This window comes from Pan troglodytes, chromosome 12, assembly GCF_028858775.2.
Source record: "Pan troglodytes isolate AG18354 chromosome 12, NHGRI_mPanTro3-v2.0_pri, whole genome shotgun sequence".
NCBI classification, from domain to species: domain Eukaryota; kingdom Metazoa; phylum Chordata; class Mammalia; order Primates; family Hominidae; genus Pan; species Pan troglodytes.
The window spans coordinates 15,994,912-16,020,714 of record NC_072410.2 but is presented as its reverse complement, the minus strand read 5'-3'; the positions used below and the strand labels follow the sequence as shown (position 1 = coordinate 16,020,714).

At 37.4% G+C, this 25,803-nt stretch overlaps 1 protein-coding gene across 18 annotated transcripts in view; it reads right to left on the bottom strand.

The window, feature by feature from the left end:
* Positions 1–25,803, bottom strand: part of LOC736102 (E3 SUMO-protein ligase RanBP2-like) — a 64,915-nt gene that overhangs the window by 8,398 nt on the left and 30,714 nt on the right. For 6 of the 18 annotated variants that reach the window (XM_054678690.2, XM_054678691.2, XM_063789451.1 and 3 more), the window contains 16 exons: positions 25,250–25,431; positions 24,991–25,166; positions 24,700–24,823; positions 23,551–23,712; positions 22,843–22,980; positions 22,435–22,581; positions 21,321–21,500; positions 21,147–21,230; positions 17,854–17,989; positions 14,205–14,299; positions 8,010–13,161; positions 7,049–7,126; positions 4,520–4,690; positions 3,810–3,902; positions 3,344–3,522; positions 455–683 (listed from right to left, as the gene is read on the bottom strand). In XM_054678690.2, the coding sequence (XP_054534665.1) occupies positions 455–683; positions 3,344–3,522; positions 3,810–3,902; positions 4,520–4,690; positions 7,049–7,126; positions 8,010–13,161; positions 14,205–14,299; positions 17,854–17,989; positions 21,147–21,230; positions 21,321–21,500; positions 22,435–22,581; positions 22,843–22,980; positions 23,551–23,712; positions 24,700–24,823; positions 24,991–25,166; positions 25,250–25,431 (7,326 nt within the window). Of the gene's footprint in view, positions 1–454; positions 684–3,343; positions 3,523–3,809; positions 3,903–4,519; positions 4,691–7,048; positions 7,127–7,164; positions 7,663–8,009; positions 13,162–14,204; positions 14,300–14,325; positions 16,458–17,853; positions 17,990–21,146; positions 21,231–21,320; positions 21,501–22,434; positions 22,582–22,842; positions 22,981–23,550; positions 23,713–24,699; positions 24,824–24,990; positions 25,167–25,249; positions 25,432–25,803 lie in introns of those variants that run through there. The other 12 variants (XM_054678700.1, XM_054678701.2, XM_054678695.2 and 9 more) reach the window with 10 other exon arrangements.

Below are 25,803 nucleotides of genomic sequence, written 5' to 3'. Positions count from 1 at the left end.
AACAAGCTTTAAAAGTATTAGAGAAAAAGAAACATTTAAGTAGTACCATAAAACTTTCTTAAATCCCTATTATATTTCTACAATTCCTTCATAATTAAAACACTTTGAATATGCTTGAGTGATAATATAATTCAAACAATATTTAAATGAAAACACTATCACAAAGGAAATTACATGTAACAACACTATTGTCTTTTAAACTCAGGAAAATAGGTCAGAATCATAATGCTTTGTATTCCCTAATAACCACAACTCTATCAATAAAAACATGTTTATTTGTTGGCAAAGACAGTATAATTTTTCTGGTTATTATTATTACTACTAGTAAGATGCCCCTTTATACATATCAAAATGTGTTTTAAAGGGAGTTTTCAGGATCAGCCTTTAAAAGTCTATCTTCTCAAATATAAGGTGTCCCTTATGTAACACATGATAAACATATATCAAGATTTACCTTGGCTTGTAGAATCTGTATCAATTTCCTTTCTAGTTGACAAATCTACAGGTTTGTCCATAGTTTCAGAGGAAACAGATGGTGAACTAATGGATTTGGTAATAGAATCAGGTTCTTCAGATTTACAGAAAGAAGGTACCATCACTTCAGTCCCACCTGTATATACACTGTCAGTTGTGCTAGTTATTTCTTCTGTCTGAGATTTCTGCAAAGAGGAAGTCACAAAATACTATGCCACTTAAATGCTAATTTACAAAACAGATTATATATCTATTTCAAAGGGAATTGAGAACTTGGGCTTCTGGAGAAGACAGAATAAACACACTTCACCCTATCTCTCCTCAAAACCTATAACTAAATGCCTACACTGAAACATACAGAGCACCTCTAAGAAGCCTTAGAAAGGTGGATAAAAACAGGAAGAATAAGGATCTTGGGACCAGAGAGATAATCTGGAGGTTAAGATCCACATGGAGTTTTTCTGCCACTCCTGTAACCCAGCCTGGGTGCTACAGCAGCCCAAAAAAACTGGAACTGCCAATGGCACAATGTCAACAAAAAAAGAGACTCTACTTTCTTCTCAAGTGCACAGAAGACATTCACCAAGACAGACCTCACAACATTTAAGAGAACTGAAATTATTCAAAATATTTTCATAAACCATAAAGGAATTAAACTAGAAATCAATAAGAGAATGATATACAGAAGGAAAATCACCAAATATTTGGAAATGGCACAGTAGCATCTAACGTACAGATCAAAAAGAACGTCTCAAGGAAAATAAAATATTTCAAACTGCATGAAAGAGAAAATATCACATATTAAAACTTGCCAGTTGCAGCTAGGAAGTGCTTAGAAGGAAACTTATAGAATTAAATACTTATACTAGAAATAAAGAATGATCTTAAATTCATAATTTAAGCTTTTTTTAAATTAAGAAACTAGGCCGGGCCCAGAGGCTCATGCCTGCAATCCCAGCACTTTGGGAGGCCAAGTCAGGAGGATCACTTGAAGTCAGGAGTTCGAGACCAGCCTTACCAACATGGTGAAACCCCGTCTCTACTAAAAATACAAAAATTAGCCACGCCTATAATCGCAGCTACTCGGGTGGCTGAGACATGAGAATTGCTTGAACCCAGGAGGCAGAGGTTGCAGTGAGCTGAGATCATGCCACTGCACTCCAGCCTGGGAGACAGAGCGAGACTGTCTCAAAAGCCAAAAAAAAAAAAAGAAACTAGAAAAAAAGTGCAAAATCCAAGGCAAGAAGGAAATAATAAAGAAGAGAAATCAATAGTATTTTTTAAAACTTAAGAAAACTCCAGACGTGGTTTCATTGGTAAAAACTGCTCAACATTTAAAGGGAAAATGGCACCAAGTCAACAACCAAGTCTCTTCCAGAAAACAGCAATACAGAAAATACTTCTCAATTCATTTTATGATACCAGTATTACCATTTTTTAAAGAGGCGGTCTCACTATGTTGTTGTCCAGGCTGGAGAGCAGTGGCTATACACAGGCACAATCATAGCGCACTGCAGCCTGGAACTCCTGGACTCCCGAGCAATCCTCCTACTCAGCCTCCCAAATAGCTGGGACTACACACACATATCACTGAGCCCAACCAGCATTACTCTTACATGGAAACCAAAGACAGTATCAGAAAACTACTAGTATCCTGATAAATATAAACCCAAAAATTTATAACAAGATTTATGCAAATTGAATGCAACCACACAACAAAATTATACCATGACCAAGTGAGGTTTACGCTGGAATGCAAAGTTAGTTTTCTGAACATTTGAAAATGCAATGTCATTCACAGATTTAATAAAAATCACGATTGTATCAATAGTTAAAAATTTTTGACAAAAATGTAAAAACATTAGGTGATGATGTGTCAATGTAGATTCATCAACTGTAACAAATGTACAATCTTTTCTTACCATAGAAATTTTAGAATTCACTTGTGTACATCCATAAAGAATTCCTGGCCAGGCGCGGTGGCTCACGCCTGTAATCCCAGCACTTTGGGAGGCCAAGGTGGGTGGATCACGAGGTCAAGAGATTGAGACCATCCTGGTCAACATGGTGAAACCCTGTCTCTACTAAAAAAATACAAAAATTAGCTGGGCGTGGTGGCACATGCCTGTAGTCCCAGCTGCTTGGGAGGCTGAGGCAGGAGAATCACTTGAACCTGGGAGGCAGAGGTTGTAGCGAGCAGAGATCGCCCCACTGCACTCCAGCCTGGTGACAGAGCGAAACTCCATCCCCCCAAAAAAAAAAAAAAAAATTCCTGGAGGGGTTTTGACTGGTGTTGTGTTAAATCTATAGATCAATTTCGGAAAACTGATATTCTAGTTATTTTGAGTTTTCCAATCCATAAACAGTATATAACCTTTCCATTAATTTAGATTTTTTATTTCATCAGTGTTTTGTAGCTTTTGGCATATAGCCCCTGTGTAGAACAAAATTAAAATTCCTTCTTTCCTGGCCATAGCTGATTAGTCCAGACCCTTAAACCCATTTAGTAGCCACAACCCATTATTATTATTTGGTAAGAACATTCTAGGTCAGGCGCATCACCTGAGGTCCGGAGTTCCAGACCAGCCTGCCCAACATGGCGAAATCCCGTCTCTACTAAAAATACAAAAATTAGCCAGGCGTGGTGGCAGGTGCCTGTAATCCCAACTACTCGGGAGGCTGAGGAAGGAGATTCACTTGAACCTGGGAGATGAAGGCTGCATTGAGCCACGAGCATACCATTGCACTCCAGCCTGGGCAACAAGAGTAAAATTCTGTCTCAAAAATAAATAAATAAGAACATTCTAAAGTTTACTGCATCAACAAAGGCAATGGAACTAGAAGGAAAATTTATTAGAGATGTTCTTACTTGAGCTTCCTGAACTTTTTGAAGCTCTGATTGAAAGTCTTCCCCATTTCCATTGTCTTCATCAGTATCACTACAGACTCCACAAAAAAATGTAGGTGGAAGTTTTAACGTATCTGCTTTTGCCTTCTCTTCAACTGTTGGTTTCTTTTCCCAAACAATAATACATTCTTTCTCATTATCTGAAAAATCAGTACAACACAAAGCAAACGAAATTAGATGAAGCCCAACTTCTCTACAACAATGGTAGTCATCAATATAATCCACAGACCCAGGTAACAAGACCTGTACATACTAATGAAAAACAAGGACCACCCAGAAAAGAATATTTTCACCTGTTAGTTTTAAGTTTTCTAAATCACCATGGGCATAGTAAAATCGATAATTATAGAAATTATCAGACTAGGTTATTCCTTCTAAATAGAAGACTTGTTAAAAGCATTATAAATGTCCTTTACACTTAACATACCTGCTGTATTTTCTTCCAAGGGTCTACATTTTTCTGAGCCTTCCAAATATAGTTTTCCATTAAGTTTCTTGACAGCTGTTTCGAAATCTTCATCTTAAAATACAATTGATTAAAATAATTTCTAGTTAATTTTGGGGGGTTTTCCTTGCTTAGGGACTACCTCCAACTTCACCATTTCTCACTCTCCACATTTGAATTGCAGCCAATTTTATATCTTTAATACCTCTCTTTCTGCTAGAGCTTTAGCTCAGCCTCTCATCTTGTTTGAGCTGCTCTCATTTTAGTTCATCTTCCGATCTCCTTGTCCCATAACCCAATACTATATACCACTGTCCAACTGATTCTATTGAGACTTTTATTTAACTGTCCAGCTTAAAAACTGTTCCCGTATACAAAGTTTTCCACTGGAACCTTGTCTGCCTTCTCTCTCTCTTCCACATCTTTAAGACTCCAGCAAAATTATACTTATTTTAAATCCCCTCAAAACACGTGCCTGGCACATTAGCCATCCAAAAAATGCTTGCTTAATGACTGCAGTCCTTTTGATCATTATATCCATTGACCATTTACACATACATTTAGGGTAAATATCTACCTGCAAGGATATTAGTGATAAGTTCTAAGAGGCAGGCTTAAAATAATTAAACCATACTCCCAATTTTACTAAGATTAGCGGGAACAGAGGATTTTTGAAATAACAAAAGTTTTACCATCCTCCTCTTCTTCACTAACATAATCTGGTCTATTCTTGTAGCAGAAGAAAGTTGGAGGAAGTTTAAGTTTGGTTGCAAGGGCTTTCTGCTCAGCGGTTGGAGTTAGTTCATATACAATGAGAACATCATCATCTGAGGGAGAATCTTCAGGTTTTTTCTTCTCTTTTGCTGTAACACCAGTCAAAAAAATTGACAAAGATAAGGTATTAAGTATTGACGTTAATACTCTACCTGAAAATAAAAACCATGGAACCTATCTATAGGTTAAAACAGCATACTGATAAAAAACACATACACTTTGATGCAGAGATGCATGATAATCATGAACTAGAATTAGCATCCTGATTTAGTGTTCTACCAAAAACCCTAAGTGAACACAGAATCTATTTAAAACCAAAGAAAACAAAAAAAAATTTGTGTTTACTTAATAGTCATTGAAAAGAATTACTATAAATTTCTAGAATTTATAAAGGTTAAAAATTTTAAAGTGTTGCCTAACTATACTTAGCATACAATAGTTTACCAAAATATCCATGCATTTGCAGCAATTGAAAAAAATCTTAAAACATAAGCAAGTATTACTATACATATGAAACTAATCCAAAGCCAACTGTGATTAGTTCCTGTAAGGAAAGTTAACAATTGCCAAGAATGGAAGGTGACTAGAGTTGCATCTAGTTTGCCTATGTTCAAGCATGATACTAGGTAAAATTAAATAAAAACTGTGACTCTATAGGTAGCTAACACTATAAAATCTAAGACCATTCATATGGCTGAAAACAACCCATCCCTAGCCACCATCAATGCAAAGGGCAAAAAATTAGAAAGAGAAAAAACTTCTATATGCAACCTGTTCTGAACTTCTGGCTAAAGGAGTTTAATAAAGTAAGCCAGTTATGAAGCATGCCACGTATACCAACTAGTGATAGGGAAACAGTCTGAGAGCTATGGTGTCCAATATGGTAGCCTAGCCACACTCTATTAAAACCTCACAAGGTGGCTAGTCCAAATCAAGACGTGCTAACAGTAAGTGTAAACACACACACTGGATTTTGAAGACTTGGTGAAATACAATAATGTAAAATATCATTAATTTTTATATTAATTAGAAGTTAAAATGATATTTTGGACATAACGAGTTAAATCAAATCTATCAATAAAGTTACTTTCATCTGTTTCCCTTTTTAACTGTTTCTTTTTATTCTTTTTAATATGGCTACTAGAAAATTTATTTATTTATTTATTTGAGATGCGGTCTTGCTTTGTCACCCAGAGCTGGAGTGCAGTGATGTGATCACAGTTCACTAAAGCCTGGAACTTGTGGGCTCAAGTGATCCCTCTGCCTCAGCCTCCCAAGTAACTGGGATTACAGGCACAAGCCATTGCACCAAATGACAATTTTAAATTACATACACAGGTTATATTTTATTTCTATTGGATGACACTGCTCTGCAGAACCAGTGCCCTTCCTTTTACAATGTGAAATTTGTCCCTCTCCTTCATTATAAACAAAAACTTAGTATCATTTCCTAGCTAGGAGAAATAACAGTACACCGTAAGATACAGATTCTTGTTCCACTTCTGCTATTACTCAGTAAAGACCCCTTGGGTAAATCAGATAGCCTCTCTTGGCCTCAGTTTACTCATGTCTAAAGTCTTCATTTCTAAGGTCCCTTGGGACAATGACATTATCAGATTCAAAACAGAATAAGGCTCTATGTTCTACAGTAGTGTATAGGCACATTCGTTCTTAGGTCAGGGATTCCTAACCTAGAGCTCACAGAAACTGTACGCAAGTATACATCCACTTTTAAGTTAACACTTTTCACATTTCTCAAAGACCGTATCTTTAAAATAAAAGATTAAGAGCTACCTTAGCTGGTAATAAAACTGGTATACTTAAAAAAAAATCAGAGATTGTTACTTTATCATTGTACTTGTTTGGCATGGCTAAGATGTGTTACTGGTCACTAAGGGTGAGATTTCACTTCCCTAACCTGTTCTTGAAGGCCTTCAACAGATCCCACTTCTTGTTCCACTCTAGAAGGCACACTTCTAAAAATGATCTGTGCAACATACATAATATGCAAGCTGTAGAATGCTGGCTGTTAAAAACGGGGTCCATTTTCAAATACAACATTTTTCTAAACCATGCACAAAAGAACAGCCCTACAGGGACACTCTTCCATACTGTATACATGCCGTTGCCACTACATGCGAATACTGGCAGACGTTAGTGGCTAAAGATAAACATTAGATAAAACATAGGTCTTCATTGAGCAGACCTCAAATAGCAGAGCAATGAAGTACATTACAAATCAGCATCCCAGTACATTTTAAAAAACAAACCAACAAGGGTGTCATGCCACCAGTCAAAAGGTACTTTGCTTAAACTGGCATTCTTTAACATGCATGTTGTAGTGGTAAGTACTTCATTTCATACAGCCACAGTTATTAATACTTTGCTAAGGGCTACCAGCTGCTAAAAACTGCTGTTATCTCATACTGAGAATGCTAGTTCTATACCTTTGCTCTCAGGCTGTGAGGAAGGGGTGCTAGTCCAAAAGGCCATGGGATTAGATTTAAAAAGGCTAAAATTAAATCCTAGAAAATAAACAATATTTCGTTTTTTAACATTTTAGGAAACAAAATGAATATGCTTTTAAAACATAAAAAGCCAGAATCCCTCAATTTATACCACCAATCTGACTGTCTTACATATTCATTTATCCCTGTAGTTTCATTCTTTGCTCATTTAATACATGAGCAAGACTGACATACAACACATAAAATGAGAACATCTCAATATCATGTTTTTTTTTTTTTTGTTTTTTTGGAGACAAAGTCTCACTCAGTCACTCACAGTCAGGCTGGAGTGCAGTGGCATGATTTCAGCTCACTGCTACCTCCATCTCCTGTGCTCAAGTGATCCTCCTGCCTCAGCCTCCTAAGTAGCTGCTAATCATAGGCACACACCACCACGCCCGGCTCATTTTTGTATTTTCAGTAGAAACAGGGTTTCACCATGTTGGCCAGGCTGGTCTCGAACTCTTGAGCTCAAGTGATCTGCCCACCTCAACCTCCCAAAGTGCTGGCATTCTAGGAGTGAGCCACCGTGCCCAGCCTCAATATCATGTTTTCTGAGTGACAAAAGAAACTGAACAAATGAAAATGAACACTTTAAAAAAAGACTCACGTTAATGCGCATGATTCAAGCATGAGTCCGTATACCGTACCGAGTTCTTTTGCTCTGCCCTAGCATGATAAAAGTATCTTCTAGTTACTGAAATGTCTTAAACTAAGTTCTCTTGCTCTTTGAAACTTCACCGTGAACTTATTAAGGGAGAAAAAAAATTGCTCAAATATTTTGGGGGTGTTCACAAAGCATCATTTATATCCCAACATTAGTATCCTACAAAGAGTCTGCATCAAGCTAAACATTAAAAGAAAGAAAAATTGTGCTTAACTTTAACAACAAAGTACCTACCCTTTTCTGGTGTTTTAAATGTGTAGTTGATTGAAGATTCTTCCGTTGGAAAGGAAGCAGAGAGATTTTTGACTTTGCTATCTGAAGACTGTTCGATATCAGAGTTCTTTGACAGTTCACATTTGTTAGGTTCCACTTTGCTTTCAGATCCACTCTGGGCTACTGAACTAGTTTCACTATTGTTACTTTTCAAAGGTGCATTAAAACTAAATCCAAACAAAGACCCAGTGGCTGAAGTGTTGCCGAATGCAAATGGTTTTGATTTTTCACTACTAAAAATGCTTTTAACAGACTCTGAACCAAATACAAACTTTGGAGGAGAAACCACCGCTTTTGTTGTTGTTTCAGATGTGCTAGACACTTCAACTTCTGAAGCTGCATCTGCTACATCATCACCCTGAGTAACATCTGTCCTCTCTCTTGTGGTTTCTTCTAATACAGCTACAGCAATTTTGCCACATGGTGACTCTCTGGGAGTGCTTGACCGAGAAACATGAGGTGTTATCAAAGAATCTTTTTCCTGGGCTGTTTTTGCTTCATCAAAAATTTTCTTAAACGAGTCTGCAACATCCTGTAGTTTAAAACGAACAGCTAAATGCTCTACTTTTCTTTCTCCATCTGCAAAATCATATGCAGTCCACAACCATACTCTTTCTGTTCCTTTCATATTTTGCAAAGTCATGTCTGGAGTTATTCTGTGATTGGCACAAAGTTTTAATACTTGGTCCCTTCTCATCACTATACGAACTTGCTTATTATCATAATTCTGTAAAATCTTTATATCACCAATGCCCCTTTCTTTCCATTGACCAACATCTTTATCATATCTGTAGAGTTTTGCCCTGTGACTAAAAACAACTTGTTCATTTTCCTCACCACTGGATACTTCAACTAGATCAGGTAAAGGAACAACAGGTTCAAAGTACTGTCCATCTCTCTCTTCTTCTTGAGTAACATCAGATTCTTCATCAGTGCCAACTGAAGTCCCACTCTGATTCAACTTGCCAGGAGACTTAGATGGACTCAAAGCAGATTTAAAACTGAAGTTAAATCCTGTTGTTGACTCACCAAAACGGAAAAGATTTTTTCTCACAGGGCTACTTGCCAATGGAGAAGCATGTACTGAGCTACTACTAACACTATCATCCAAAGCATCTTCCCTTAAATCATAGTTATCCCATTCTAATGTGGGCCCAGTGTTTTCAGGATTGGGTTTTATTGTTGTGTCTGAGGCACCGGCTGCACCTGTACCTGAACCCTTATTTTCTTCCTCAGTGACTTTTGTTTGATCATTTGTCAAAAATGTTTTGAAATCTTTCAGTCCACTCTTCATTTCTTCAGCTCTCTGTATTAACTTGGCAGCTCTGCCAGTATCTACAAGTTTATGGGGAGTTTGAAGTGGTATGTCTAACAGAAGCCGCTGGCATTCCTCAAATTTCTGCTTGAATTCTTCAGCCAGCTCTGGTGTTTTAAATTTTGCTGCCAACTGCTCTAGTTTGGCATCACCATCAGAGAAATCACTGGCTAACCACATCCATGCTCTATCTGATCCAGAGAGAGGCTTCAGGTTCATTGTAGTTGTTATCCAATGATTAGCACACACTTTTAGTACTTGTTCTCTTCGCATCAGCATTCTTAGTTTGCCATTGACCTCGTTTTTGAGAATTTTTAAGTTCCCCAAGCCCCTTTCTTTCCACTGACTTACCTCAGCATCAAATCTAAATAGTTTTACCCGCTGTGAATACAGAACTTTTTCATCTTCTTCTCCTGTTACAAGTTCTACTTTTTCAGGCATTTGAACTACTGGTTCAAAATGGATGTCATCGCTGTCCTCAGTCTTATAGGCATCATCATCTTTCTCAAAGTCACCAGAAGTGTTTGCTTTATTGGCCATTTTACCGTATTGTGATGAGAATAATTTTTCTCCAGCACCTGAAAATCCCTTGAAATTGGGGTCTTTTTTGCCAAACTGAAATCCTTCTCCTGAAGTTGATTTTGCAAGATCTGCAAATGTAAAAGTGCTACTTGTTTGGCCAAAAATCACACCACTGCCATTCTTCTGGCCACTAATATCCTGAGCCTGGAAGCCAGTATCATTTTCAAGAGGCTTTTCACTTTTCTTTTCTTGATTTCCTGGTTCCGAAATGCCAAATTTAAATCCATCAGCAGACACAGGGATGGAAAATCCTTCTTTGGTTGACTTAAATTCTGTATTAGAAGAACCCTGAAACATAAATGAAGGTGAATTTTCTTGATCCACATGCCCAAATTTGAATCCTTGCTCTGTATTGCCAAACTTAGAAGCTTTTTCTGAGAAATTACTTTTAAATCCTGTTCCCACCTGACTTCCAGGAGAGTCATGCAACTTCATTTCTGAGCCCAGTGTGAAAGCTGAAGGAGCTTCTGCAATAGGTTTATGAGTTGGTTTAGAGGCATCACAAGCCACACATTTTAAGGAAGAACTCTCATTTTGTACACAGCAAACACTACAATCCCACTGTCCTTTCCTGATGAACATTCCTTCAAATCCACTCTTTGGAGCCTTGCTTATCTCCGAAGAGGCAGGTGTTGAAATTGCAGTTGTTTGATTTTGTTTACTTGGACACTGACAAGCAATACATTTGGTAGCACTGGCTTCATTTCTTACTAAGCACACACTGCAATCCCACTGTCCTTCCTTCTTAGTGAACATTCCCTCAAATCCGCTCTTTGGAGCCTTGCTTGTCTCTGAAGAGGCAGGTGTTGAAACTGCAGAAGTAGTTTGATTTTGTTTACCTGGACTCTGACATGCAATACATTTGGTAGCACTGGCTTCATTTCTTACTAAGCACACACTGCAATCCCACTGTCCCTCCTTCTTAGTGAACATTCCCTCAAATCCGCTCTTTGGAGCCCTGCTTGTCTCTGAAGAGGCAGGTGTTGAAACTGCAGAAGTAGTTTGATTTTGTTTACCTGGATTCTGACAAGCAACACATTTGGTAGCACTGGCTTCATTTCTTACTAAGCACACACTGCAATCCCACTGTCCTTCCTTCTTAGTGAACATTCCCTCAAATCCGCTCTTTGGAGCCTTGCTTGTCTCTGAAGTACCAAACTTAAAAGAGGCAGGAGCTGGAACAGAAGTAGATGGACTTGGTTTATCCGGATTCTGACAAGCAACACATCTTGTAGCATTTGCTTCATTTCGCACTAAGCATGAACTGCAATCCCACTGTCCTTCCTTCTTAGCAAACATGTCTTCAAATCCACTTTTTAGAGTTTTACTTGTCTCTGAAGTACCAAACTTAAAAGAGGCAGGTGTTGGAATAGAAGTAGCAGGTAGACTCTGTTTTCTCGGATTCTGACAAGCAGCACATTTTGTAGAGCTCCCCTCATTTTGTACCAAACATGCACTGCAATCCCACTGTCCTTCCTTTGTAGAAAAAACAGATCTGAAATCACTGTTAATAGGTTTAGGAAGATCTCCCTGGCCAAATTTAAATGAAGCTTGATGAACAAATGAAGATCCACTTTTGTTAGCAGATTTTGTATTCTGACACGCAATGCACCTAGATACAGTAGGTTCATTTCTTACTAAACAAATACTACAATCCCAGTGACCTTCTTTCTTTGGAGTCACCAATGCAAATCGATCTTGAACATTCTCTGGGCTGGTTTTAGGAGTAAAAACAGTTTCAGCTAATGGTGGGCCAACGAGCTCTTTATTGCTTGGGTTTAGATTTTGGCATGATACACATTTCTTAGCAGTTGAAGCATTCTTTAATGAGCAGCTGTTACAATGCCACCAAGACCCTTCTTTCTTTGCAAACTGAAATTCAAAATTCAGGTTTCCAGCATCAGATTTGCAAATATCCTTGTTATCATGACTTGTGGGTTCTTTTACAATTCTGACAGCCTGATTTGACGCTGTGGCTACATTTGTTCCTGGGGCTTTTAAAATGCTCTGGGCTTCTTCAAACTTGCATTTAAAAAGTGCTGCTTCCTCAGGAGTTTTGAACCTAATAGCAAGTTGTTCTGGTTTTGGCAACTCATCTGCATAATCAAGGGCATGCCATACAAAAGATCTGTCTGATCCAGCATTTGGTGTCAATTTCATATCTGGACTGATGTAATGATTTGCACAGATTTTCAATACTTGCTCTCGTCTCATTAGAAGGCGAATTTTACCAGATGTTTTATGCCTCAGTATTTTTACATTGCCAATCCCACGTTCTTTCCATTCTTTGGATTCTACATCGAAACGAAACAATTTCGCCCGGTTGCAAAAGAATTCTTCTTCATCTTCCTCGCCAGTTTTTACTTCAATCTTATCAGGAAGAGGTACTACAGGCTCAAAGTGAGGACCGTCATCATCATCATCCCCATGGGCACTTCCTCCATCTGTCTCATGATTCTTGTTTGCTGTCTCTAAAGTGGGTGTTCCAAATACTGATTTCCCTGGACCATGGAAAGTAAACATATCATCACTTCGCCGAAAACCAGAATTCTTTTGCTGACTCGACCCCATGTTTTCTGTAAATGAAATTCCAGACACATTTTTGCTTCCAAAATTGAATGTATTTCGAGGCCCAATGGTTTGACCACCAGGAATTGGTTTGGCTCCACTATAGCCATCTCCTTGCAAGGGTTTATCTGAAGTCAGGAGACCTAAAAGGCTTTCACTGTTACTGTAAGCTGCAGGAGGGGGCTGTGTCACAACCTGTGGTGAGGAAAACGTGAAGTCACCATCATTTGATTTGAAATTTGAGTTAAATTTAAAAGGAGTTGGCTGTGTTGTGTGTGCTTGTGTTGGCAAAGATGGCCTTAATCCTTCACCCGGCATGGGCTGAACAAAATTAGTTTTCCCAAATTCTATAGTCTTAGATTCTGCAGATCTTGAAGCATGAGCTGCAATCGGAGGTTTTGTGAAATATCCTGGTTCTGGCAAAGGTGGATTTGTGCTTGTCTGTTGAACATTGTAATTAAAGTAATCATCACCCCTGGGCGATAGAATTCCTGTTGCAGGAGACTCAAAACGCAATGCAGGAGGACCATACATCTCCTGAGAGAACATACAAGCAGATGAGCTTTGCACTGGCGGTGTGTGCATCTGTTGAGGATAGGCATAAATATGCTGTTGGGGTGGAAGCCTATTCATGCCATAGACTGGGCCCTAAAAGACAGAAAGTTAAAACATTTTGTAGATTGTCTACAAAACTACAGATAACTAAATGCAAACCAATTCTCACAAACTTCAAACATGAATATGAAGTGAAGAAGATCTCATTAGGGGATGTAGTACACATCATTAACCCGTTTATGCCAGAGGCTGCAAATTTTCTGTGTGAAAAATCAGACCTTGGCAATGACCTTGAGCAGTAGGATATAAATAAGTCCCATAAGCTTAGTGTTCCAATAATGGAGCACTAGGCATAAGTAGGTTAAGAGAAAACCACATTACTACAAAGATACTTGCATATATACTTGGCATATAATGAAAATTATGTATAGCATCTTAAAATCTACAGCTAAAGTCATAAAATAAATACCTTCTTCATTCCTAATTTATCAAATGATGTTAACAATGATGATGATGATGATGATGATGATGATAACATTTATTGAGCATTTATTAATGCGCCAGCTGGGCACTGTTCTAAGCACTTTACATTATTATCTCATTTTAATATCCTCAAAAACCCTATGAATTAAGGTATTATTATTATCCTCATTTTACATGTGAGGCAACTGATGCATTGAGAGGTTAAGAAACTTGCCTGTGGTCAAAATAAGCAGAAGAGCAAGGGTCTAAATGCACCCCAACACTCTGTCCTCAAAGCTGTCACATTCAACTACCACTGTAATATTGAGTCTTCAATCAATTGTTACATATATAGCTGTATCAGGCCTGAAAGTACTTACCACATAGTGGGTCAGCAAGGGCATTACAGTTCTATTTCTGTTAAAACAGAACGATGAAGGATCCACCACCACCACTCCCATTTTTAAAATATTCTAAATATTCACACTTATTATAACACAAAAATAAGGTGACTAAGAAGTATAATTTCTGTATTTGGAGATAAATTTAAAATATCTACATTTTAAGGGACATAAAAGTTTTAATACTGAACTGCTTTCTTGAATTTATCTGAAGGAACCCTAAACAATTTAAAAAGGAAATAATTATAAATGTATAAATTATTCCTTTGTTACCTTTGTGGGAGTAACATTAGCTGCTGGTCTGAGAAGATACTGGGAATTATATGCTGGTGACTGACTATAATATACTGAAGGGCCAGTAGTTGCAACTAAAAAAACAAAAAGAAAATAAAGAAAACACTGTTAAAGTCTATACTACAGTTAAGACTATCTAGGCAAGAGCTATAAATACAAAGGCAATAGAAATTAAAGAAAGATTTAACTACATAAATTTTAAATTTCTGTACATCAAAATACACCAATCAAGATTATCAAATGACAAACTAGAAAAAAAACTGCTAAATATGACATGAAGAATAAGAGAATAGCATCGCTGTGATCAACAAGAACAACTACCTCACAAGCATTAAAAAAGGAATAAAGAAGAAAGTAACTGTTGCCTTTTCTGAGAAAGATCAGTATGATGTGGAATTATGGACATTCAGTCACAGAAAGGACGTAAGGAACCAAGATGCCATCTGATGGTCAATGCATTTGAAGTGGGCCTAGAAAATCTGCAGAAAGACTAGGTTGTATTTTGTAAACTAAAGCTATTACTGAGAATGTTCAGCTCAAAAATCACCTGACAAATTCATGGACAGGATGTCATAAGTAACATAAAATGTGTTCCCTGGCTTAAAATAAAAAGCACATCAACACTCATGCTGATGTACAAACTGTCTGCTCCCTCTGTTTTGTGTGTTTTACCAGGAAACAAAACGACTAGAAGGCACCCATGTTAATGGCAAAACTACCAATAGTCATTTGCTTGAACTGTTTTATGATAGTTTTACCAGAAAACAACCAAAAGACCTTTTATGCCTGTACATGGAAAAAGAAACAGAAACTGTGCCAAGAGGTTCCAAACAATTGCCTCTGGAAAGCACTGAAAAATCAAGACCTAGAAAAGGCTAGCCAGAGGCCCAAGTTTGATTTTGGAAACCTTACAGAGGTGAGGATAGCTATTTTGAAATTACTATGGGGAGGAAGCAGGCACAGAACACAGAACAACCTGACACAAATGGCCCAAGAATCTTAAAGTCTTGCAAGATGTCTGTCTGCATGAAAGCAAAAAGAAAAAATAAAATTTTAAATAAAAAAAAAATCTTAGTCTGAAGTTTAAGTAGGGACTTTAATTGACTACTGACTCTAAACTGTGCGGCTCTAATAAATCTACTAAAAGTAATCTAACTTTTAAAAGCACCATATGAATAGACAATTTAGGAAAGAAATGTTAATAGGCCTCAAGGAACATGTTTTTGAAGTGAGCCTTGAAAAATCCGTAAAATGATGAGGTTGCATTGTGCAAACTGAAGCTATTATGAGAATGTTCAGGTCAAAAAAATTACCTGACAAATTCATGCAAAGGAGATCACAAGGAACATAAATGTGTTCGCTGGCTTTAAAAAAATCACATTAACATTCATGTTGATATACAAACTCTTCTCCATCTGTTTTGTGTGAGTTTTACCAAGAAACCAAACAACTGGGAGGTACCCACGTTGAAGATGGCAAAACTACCAACAGCCATTTGCATGAATTGTTGAGCATGACTAGTATTAAAAAAACTTAAAAATTGATATCACTTTTGTTCCTACAAATTGGCAAAGGATTTTATAAACTAGTAAGTCAGCATTAGCAAAAGTGCGAAAATGGCACTATCAGATACTAGTGGTAAGAGCATAAACTGAATATTTTGAATACCCTACAAAACTAGGACAGTGTCCTGGAATTTGTAATGGCATAAACCAGAAACAACATAAATAAAGGAACAGAATTTACAGTACTTCCATGTGATGGGATACCATGAACTCCTTAATGTTCAAAAAACATTTAAGTTTAAAAATGCTCAGAACTAAAGTAACATTTAAAAAACAGGCTAGCTCATCTACACACAACATAGTAACATGGTAACAATCTCATAAAAAATACTATATGTATAGAGAAAGAACCAGAAGGAAATGCTCTCAAATATAAGAAATGTTAATAAGGTGGTTAGTTTTTAGTTTTCTTCACCCTGTTCAGTACTTCTGAGTATCTCCTATGAGCTCATTAATCTTTAATTTTAATCATCTTATTTTAAAAAAACAAGGACCATCTTGACATATGTTTACTTTTATTAAGCAAAAAGAATCTATGAACACAGGAACAGAAATCAGGAGATCTTGGCTCTCGCACTTTCAGTGCCACAAAGCTGTTTTGTGAACCTGTAAATAATCCATTTGGAGTCTCCATGTTTCTCAATTGTAAAATGAGGATGTGCTGCTTCTACACATTTCACAGGGTCATTGCAAGAATAAAATGAGACAATGAGAATGTTGGATTTACATGCTTGTATAAGAACAGAAGATCTTTTATGCCTGTACACAGAAGAAATGGAAATCATGACCCACAAGGCACCAAATAACTGACTGCACACATCACTAAAAAAGCCCCAGGAAAGGCTAGCCGGTTTGTTTATCCTCTTACAAGGACCTATATGATGTGTAAGGTTTTAAGAAAACAAGGTTTGAACGTTAGACATTTCATATACTTATCTATGACTTATGACATTTAATAAGCTTGACTTCACAAAGATTTTCTGTTATTTTGCTTGTGTTGAGAAGATACTATCACAAAAGGCTAGTGGGGCTGCCTTAACTATATGAACCACCACACAAATGCGCTCATCTAAACTACATTTTATTCTAAATCTTTCCTGGGCTAAAAAGAGAAAAAAAAAGGGCACTACTACTACTACCATTTCAGAAGTCTGTCGTACGTAAAAGGAACAATTTTGTTATTTCTGGCTGCCTGGGAGCAATGTATTATACTGGCAAGTGCTTTGGAGTTACACCACTGGAGTGTGAATCTCGGCTCTATCAATAACTAGCTGTATAATAATGAGTAAGTTACCTAACCTTTCTTTATTCATTTCCTTATTTATAAAAAAGGGATTAATAATGGTACCGGCCATTCTAAGTTACTGTAATTAAACCAAATTACATTCACAAAGCACTTTTGCACATAGCCAACCCACAGTAAACACTATTAGTAACCTTAGTTCATTAACTGTTTACTGTATACTCTGATAAATGTCTGATACACACCCACGCCCACCTGCACATACACAAATGCTCATAGTAATTATGTAAGGCAAGTATTATCTCCACATTTCAGACAGGTTAACTTACACAGCTATTATAGTAAGTGATAGAGCAGAACTTAAAAACCCAGTATGATTCAGGTCCAAACTCCTTTTCTTTCTTTATATAACCATATTTCAAATTAAGTAAGATCTCCTATATAACATCCTGCCTCTCATCATTATCATCAAAATAATTCCCCAGAGGTGTAGGTTCTTAATGAAGCATTTCTTAGTGCATAACTCTATTCATTAACATTTTTCAGTTTAAGGAATAATCTCATCTCAGCTCATCTGAGGTGTGGATTAAGTGTTCTTTAAGCCTTTATATACACGTGATCACATACGGCTCGTTTTCTCTGCTTGGGATTATAAAAATGTCCGTAACACCAAATACAGCTTTTGAAGTCACATATAAACAGATGTTGACATGTATATTAACAAACATATATAAACAAGGTGATTTCACATGTTATCTACTTAAAAGAGGGAAGTAACGTAGTTTTGCTAAAATATGCGATTATCCACTTGCCAGCTCACCTGTTAGTGGAGCCCCATGAAATGTCTGTGACCCCTGATATCCATCAGGCACCGAGTCTGGTCCATAATTCTCTGTGGGCCAACGATGAGGGGATGCTGAGTTACTGCTATTTAGTTTCAACTCCTGCATTTCTTTCTATTGGAAGAAAAAAATATCAAATAATTTTAAACATTTAATTATATCATGCCAGAAACAGTGCTGGGGAAACTTACTCTTTTAAATTAAAATAACCGATTTTTTTTTTTTTTTTGAGATGGTGTCTCAATCTGTCGTCCAGGCTGGAGTGCAATGGCACAATCTTGGCTCACCGCAACCTCCACCTCCTGGGCTCAAGCAATTCTCCCACTTCAGCGCCCTGAGTAGCTCGGATTACAGGCGTCAGCCAGCACGCCCGGCTAATTTTTTGTGTAATAGTAGAGATGGGGTTTCACCATGTTTGCCAGGCTAGTCTTGAACTCCTGACCTCAAGTGATCCACCACCTCAGCCTCCCAAAGTGCTGGGATTATAGGTGTGACCCACCACGCCCGGACCTGATTATATCTTTTGAAAGTTTCTATTTGCCAGTGAGTTCTAGGTACCTGGTGCTGATTTTAAAATATGATTCTTAATTTGTTAAAAATTTATCTGCTCCCATTTTCATTTATTAATACAAAACCTAATTTATTAACTCTCTCACCTAAACAAATAACCTCCTAAATGATCACACCTTCATTTCCATTCTACACTTGCCTACATTAACCTTTCTGACGTTCACCTCCAGCCAAGACAATTCCCTGCTCAAAAAAACAAGTACCTACAAACTAAACTTCTTTCCTCAACTTTCACAGTCCTCTAACATTACACTGACCATCCTTTCAGTGTGTTCTTTCTACACTGCAATCTGGACTACCTGACATTCCGCGTTACCTCCCCAAATTAGCTTTTCACTTAACCCCGTGCTGAAACAAAATACAACTAATTCTCAAGGTGATGTTCAAATGCTCCACCAGGAAAGGGAAAAAAGTAGTAGCTGCAGATAATTTATTATGTATATAATAATACATCCAATGCACTTAAACTCTTAATTTTTATACTATCTACACTGTTAGGTAAACAATATTAGCTCCTATCTTAAAATGAGAGAAACGGATGCAGGGAATAACAGCTGGAATTTGAACCAGATCTGACTCCAAAAATGTTTTCTTAACACAACTCTGCTGCCTTGACAAGATGGCAGACAGATCCAATGCCGTCTAGTGTAGCTATGTGGCTACCTGATCTCTGCTGAAGAAAACTAAATGACAGCACCATACCCAACCCTAGAACCTACAAAATGTCCCCTTACAAAACAGACACTTAACAGGAAATTCTTTTTCCAAAGAAACTGTAGTGGTATCAGAAAACAGGTAAATTTTGAAAAGTTTCAAACTTCTCTGTATCAGCCCAGGAATCCGATCAGTTCTAACAAGTGAGGTCAGGGACAGATCTAGCATGTCTGCTTTCTTTTTCTAGAAGTGTTTCAATTAAAAATTTCCCAGAAAGACCTAACCATGAGGTCCAAAACTATCTCAATTTTCAAGCTAAATAAAATTTCCCCCACTCATCCATCTACAGTGCCTAGTCCAGATGCTACACATACACATCCAATAAGAAACTAGTGGAATCACCTAGAAAACTTTATGGTCACTGTTGGTATCCGCACCAGAGCTTTGAATTTGCAATCACTGCTGTAACTGTAATTTTTAACATTCAGTGTGATGAGAACTGGCTTCAATAATTCTCTCATTTTAAAGATAAGAAGCCAAACAGTCACAATGGAAGTGACTGGCCCAAGATCATTAATTAATGGCAGAGTCAGTACTAGTACCAAGCTTTTCAAGCTCATGGATTAGTGCTCCACGATACTTCCACAGAATACAATGTTGGGAGCCGGAAACCTGTATGTTAAGTCAAAATTGTATGTAATTGTCATAGGCCACGACTACACAGAATTAACATTCAAAACTTTTGTGCAAATTCAAAAATGTCTTCCCCACCGAACAGTATTCTCTTAAGTTGCAAATACTGCTGATCACACTGTAATAATCGCCACACATCAGCATATCCTTGATGTAACCTTAGCAGTATGAGTAATTTAGTTCTTGCCTGATAAACATGAAAGAACCTACTTTTATTTCCAATTCCAAAAAAGTCAAGCTCCTTTGAACCCTATTGTTAAAATAAGATATATATACATAACTATTTCCTTACATAATTAAGTCAAATTCATATGGAAGTATTAAAATATAGTAAGACTTTCTGAAGCTCAGACCACTTTTCAATTCCTAGCTATACATTTGAAACACATGTGATCCACAGCTAATCTGGGAATGAACTCATAGACCAGAGTATGATTAGTACATTGTAGCAGTTCAATCACTCAGGAAACTTCTCTGTGCCACGAACTCTTATATTTTAAATAAAACAGTTTCTACCTTTGAAGGTCTCAAATTTTGTGGAAGATGAGGAGAGAGACACATAAAGTACTTTCAAAAATACGGTAAAGGGCTGGGTGCGGGGGTTTACACCTGTAATCTCAGCACTTTGGGAGGCCAAGGCGGGCAGATCACCTGAGGTCAGAAGTTCAAAAACAGCTTGGCCAACATGGTGAAACTCTGTGTCTACTAAAAATACAAAAATTAGCTGGGCCTGGTGGCAGGTGCCTGTAATCCCAGCTACTCGGGAGGCTGAGGCAGGAGAGTCGCTTGAACCTGGGAGGTGGAGGTTGCAGTGAGCCAAGATCGCACCATTGCACTCCAGACTGGGCAACAGAGTGAGACTCCATCTCAAAACAAAACAAAACAAAACAAAATATGGTAAAGGGTCAAGACCGAGGTATGTAGGCTGGGCACAGTGGCTCACACCTGCAATCCCAGCACTTTGGGTGGCTGAAGCAGGAGGATTCTTTGAGCCAGGAGTTCAAGGCCACCCTGGGCAACATGGCAAAATCCCATCTCTACAAAAAATACAACAATTAGCTGGGCCTGGTGGCGTGTGACTGTCTGTAGTCCTGGCTTCGTGGCAGGCTGAGCCAAGAGCCTCTCTTGAGCTAGGAGGTCGAAGCCACAGTAAGCTGTGATCATACCACTGTACTCCAGCCTGCACAACAGAACAAGACCCTGTCTTAAAAAAAAAAAAAGACCAAAATGTCCCCTTGCCATACTATTTGGATGGCAAGGGGACATTCTGACCAGCTTCAGAAAAACAGTGAGAGAGTGGCCAGGGAAGGAATCTTGGCATAAAAAGTACAGCTAGAGAAATTAAGTGACTTACCTTAATGGCCTCTACTTGTTGGCAAATCATTTTCAGTAAAGAATTCTGATCTTCTGCCCATCGAGGTGGTGTTTTGGGAGAATACTAAAAAAAATAAAAATAACAAAAGAGCATTTAAAACACTTAGAACAGAAACAATTTCACAATGAAATGATTCCATTCTTTCCTGTTTACCTTGTAACTTTTACTTGGTGATAGTGAATATCTGGTATGAGACGGTGTAGAATGTTTTATTTCTGAATCTGCATTTCGCAAAGAACCATTTGTATAGAGAGGACCTCCTTCACTATAGGCTTCGAGTTCCTGCATGACTGACTTAAGCATCTCTTTTACAGACTCGAGGGGCACAGGCAACTAAAAATAAAAGACATTAATTGAGGGCTTTCATTTGCAAAAAATTCCAAAAGTAAAAACTCTAAAATGATATATTTTATCTTATTTACATTTTTGTCACTTTAATAAGCACTTTACACTTTAAATAATAATACACGTGAAAGTGTTTTTTAATTATCTTTTCTTTGTTTTTCTGTTGTTTTGTATTATTATTTTTTGTCTTTATTCTATTTTTTTCTTCATGAACACAGAAAAGTGTTGTACAATCTAACATCTTCTGATTCTAAAGTCCATGCTCTTTCTATTACTTCTGTTAACCATGATAGTTGTAGAGGAATGTTAACTTGGAAAGCTTTTCCAAGTGAACAAAATAAGTTACTGATGTTTTCTAACTGATTTTCAATGGTGACAGAAATACAGATGCTACAATACACCAGACAACATAAATCCTAATAAAAGAGTAGTAACACAAATTAATCAACAAAACACTCAGAAGACTGAACATAATTTAACATCATCATGACAATCTCAAACAGCTGACAGCAAGAAAACAAGGGCGTTCACAATGGCTGATGAGGATGAGAAGAAATGCTCTTAAGTTGTCAGCGACAACTTTCAATTTCAGCAAAGTTCATTAAGAATTAGTCCTGAGGTTATAATATTTGTTTTGATTACACTGCTAAGATAACAAAATCAATGTCTTATCTTAGAAATCTTGTCTAATTCCCCAAGAAGTACTTTTTAAGAGCATATACCTAGATTCCCAAGTTTAAAAAGACACACCAAACCTAAGACAAAGCAAGCAAATATAAGCATTTAGACACACACATCCCTTCTGTGCATTAATAACAAATATTACTGAGTATTTTTGAAATTACCAAAATATAAGACCAACGCAAAAACATTGACCAGTGGGTTATCAGTAAGAACGTACATACAACAACCTGCTACTTACTTTCTTCACCACTGAAAGATTTGAATCACTGTCATCTATAATCTTTATTAGGTAGTCCCTGGTCTTTCTCAGATAATTTTTGCATTCTTCTTGTTCTTCAGGAGAAAGGGCATCATTTTCAATGTCTTCTGCCTTCCTGTGAAAAATCTATACAAATAGTGCTTTTATGAAATCATTAGGTTTTTAAAACAAAAAACTTTTAGCTTGGCCACGCATGGTGGCTCATGCCTGTAATCCCAGCTACTCGGGAGCTGAGGCACAAGAATCGCTTGAGCCTGGGAAGCAGAGGTTGCAGTGAGCCAAGATTGTACCACTGCATTCTAGCCCGGCCAACAGAGAAACCCCGTCTTTTAAAAAAATAATAAATAAATAAATAAAACTTTTAGCTCAAGTACCGCATCTACTTACCAGTGCAAGATTCCAATAAGAAACAACACTTTGTATAGATTCAAAAGCAGTCATAGCATCTTCTATATTTCCATTTACTACATCCAATATAGCAAAAGTTATGTGTGCGTCTTCTTCATATTCAACAATTTCTGATGCCTAAACACACAGAATAGTTTTTAGTCAAATTGTTTATACTCAGAATATAAAACCCAAATGAGGCCGGGCGCGGTGGCTCACGCCTGTAATCCCAGCACTTTGGGAGGCCGAGGCGGGTGGATCACGAGGTCAGGAGATCGAGACCATCCTGGCTAACATGGTGAAACCCCGTCTCTACTAAAAATACAAAAAATTAGCCGGGCGTGGTAGCGGGCGCCTGTAGTCCCAGCTACTTGGGAGGCTGAGGCAGGAGAATGGTGTGAACCCGGGAGGCGGAGCTTGCAGTGAGCCGAGATCGCGCCACTGCACTCCAGCCTGGGCGACAGAGCGAGACTCCGTAAAAAAAAAAAAAAAAACCCAAATGATTTTCCAAAGATTTTATATGATCTTAAGAGACAAACATCTCATTACTCTTCTCTGTCATATCTTATGTGTGAGAGCTAGTGAATTTAGAAAACGAGATTACTATTAAATAACAAGGCAATTAATTTAAGCAGTGTATAGCTCCATGTCTTTGTTTATAAACTGGAAATTCCCATCTCCAATAAATTCATAAAGGAACTCTGTTACCTGAATGTCTACACTATGAAAATGTTTAAACAGAGGATCAATAGGTTCAGGAATACTGTTCTTCTTTTTTATTATCTTCAACAATGGCAAAACTTTCTTCCAATAATGAACACTTCTCCCTATGTATTCTCGTTGATCATAAAAAGAATTAAGACCGCTGCCCTAAAAAAGAAAGTTAAAAGCACACAACTTTAAGGAACACGCATGATTAGATCTAAAGTTCATTTACAAGTTGAAAGAACTGGCTAAAATTTCAAGTCAAAACCAAATGGTATCTCAATAGTCATTTGTTCAACTTCCAAATACTGTAATAACTAAACCACCTTAACACCAGTGATCATTCTACACTCAACTTTTTTTTTTTTGAGACAGAGTCTTGCTCTGTAGCCCAGGCTGGAGTGCAGTGGCGCGATCTCGGCTCACTGCAAGCTCCGCCTCCTGGGTTCACACCATTCTCTTGCCTCAGCCTCCCAAGTAGCTGGGACTACAGACGCCCGCCACCACGCCCGGCTAATTTTTTTTTTTTTTTTGTATTTTTAGTAGAGACGAGGTTTCACCGTGTTAGCCAGGAATGATCTCGATCTCCTGACCTTGTGATCTGCCCGCCTCGGCCTCCTAACGTGCTGGGATTACAGGTGTGAGCCACCGCACCCGGCCTCTACACTCAACTTTTAAACGCTTCTAATGATACCACCCTAACATAGCAATCCAAACTACTTTTTAACAGTTGCCATTTTTAGATAGCTGAAACCTGCCTCTTCTGTAGTGTCAGTTTGTTCAAAAGGCTGACCATCTACACCTAATGGTGACACAAAACACACCTTAAGTATTTAGAAAGATCTATAATGGTCTTACCTACAAAGCCTTGTGCTAAATTTTTTTTTAATTTTCAGGCTGATTATCAGAACTTAATTATTAAGGAATAACAGTAACAGCTCAGCTAATATGTAACATTCACTGTGTGCCAGGCATTGCTCCTCTAAGTGCTTATATTTAACTACATTAACTATTTTGCAGCAATAAAAAACACATCTGTCATAATATGACCAAGCTGCTGTTTCCAGAACAAAAAAACTTTCAATAAAAAAGTTCATGATTTTAAAAAATTAAGGTAATGTTCTTTAAAAATGCTTATACTTTAAAACTCACCGTTTTCTGAAGGCATTTTGCCCAATGTACAAGCAGAGCAGGTTGAAGGCCATGTTTTTCCTGGGCTCTTAGAGTGTTTATTTCATGCTGAACTAGAAGTCTCAATTTTGCTGCGTTTCCAGGTCTAAAAAATAGTTCAATTTACTAAAATTGCTTTCTAAATACACAGTTCAGTGCTTACATACATATATGTTAATGGGCCACATGACAAATTAAATCTTCACATGAGGATTAAATCCCTGGTAAAACCTACACACTAAGTGAAAGCAATATTTTTGTTTTACTACTTACACTGCTTTTCTGTGAATCAGAGTACAAACCGCATCCCACCAAGATTTTTGTCTTTCTGTACAAAGCTGTTTACACACAGGAAGGGGCAGGCATAACGGCTGATAGGAGCTGTGGTGAGAATTACATTTCTCCTTTAATTGTAAGTGGCTGGTATATACTACTCCAAGGAGAAATACCTGTTTTATTTAAGGAAAAGTTAAGTTAGAAAAAAAAATTAAACAAAATTCAGAATATTTAATTTGTTAAAATCTTTGCTTACTTCAAGATCTAAAATACATATTGATTCAGGCGCATTTGTTTCAAGCCTTGAGGTTTCCTGGGGCAAATGATGGAAAAGCTGTTTTAGCCATTTTCGGATTCCAGGTAAAGCAGGCAATGAATTCCACTGTAAGCCAAGCCAAGTAAGGTGCTGAAGACTACCATCATGTGCTCGAATAGCACCTGAAATAAAATTTAAAAATTGGCTTAAGGGTTTGAAATTTTTCTTTGTGCCATTAGTTTTGCCAACATAAACAATTCACATTATATATATCTGAATTATATAACTGCTTTTCTATATCAAAGCTAGAGGGAATTCTATGTTAGGCAAAATCTCATGTTCTTATTAAATGCATTCTCACTTGATTATTTCTAGAAATTTTAATAAAAATAGTAGTGATGAAGAATGTTTAAGTCCATCTTAAAAAATGACACTGACTAGAACTCAATAAACCAAAATCAACTGACAAAAGGCAAATAAAGAACACCTAACCTAATAAGAAACCCCAAAACAATGGGTTTTCCTTTAAGTCATTAAAGCAATGGAACACCACT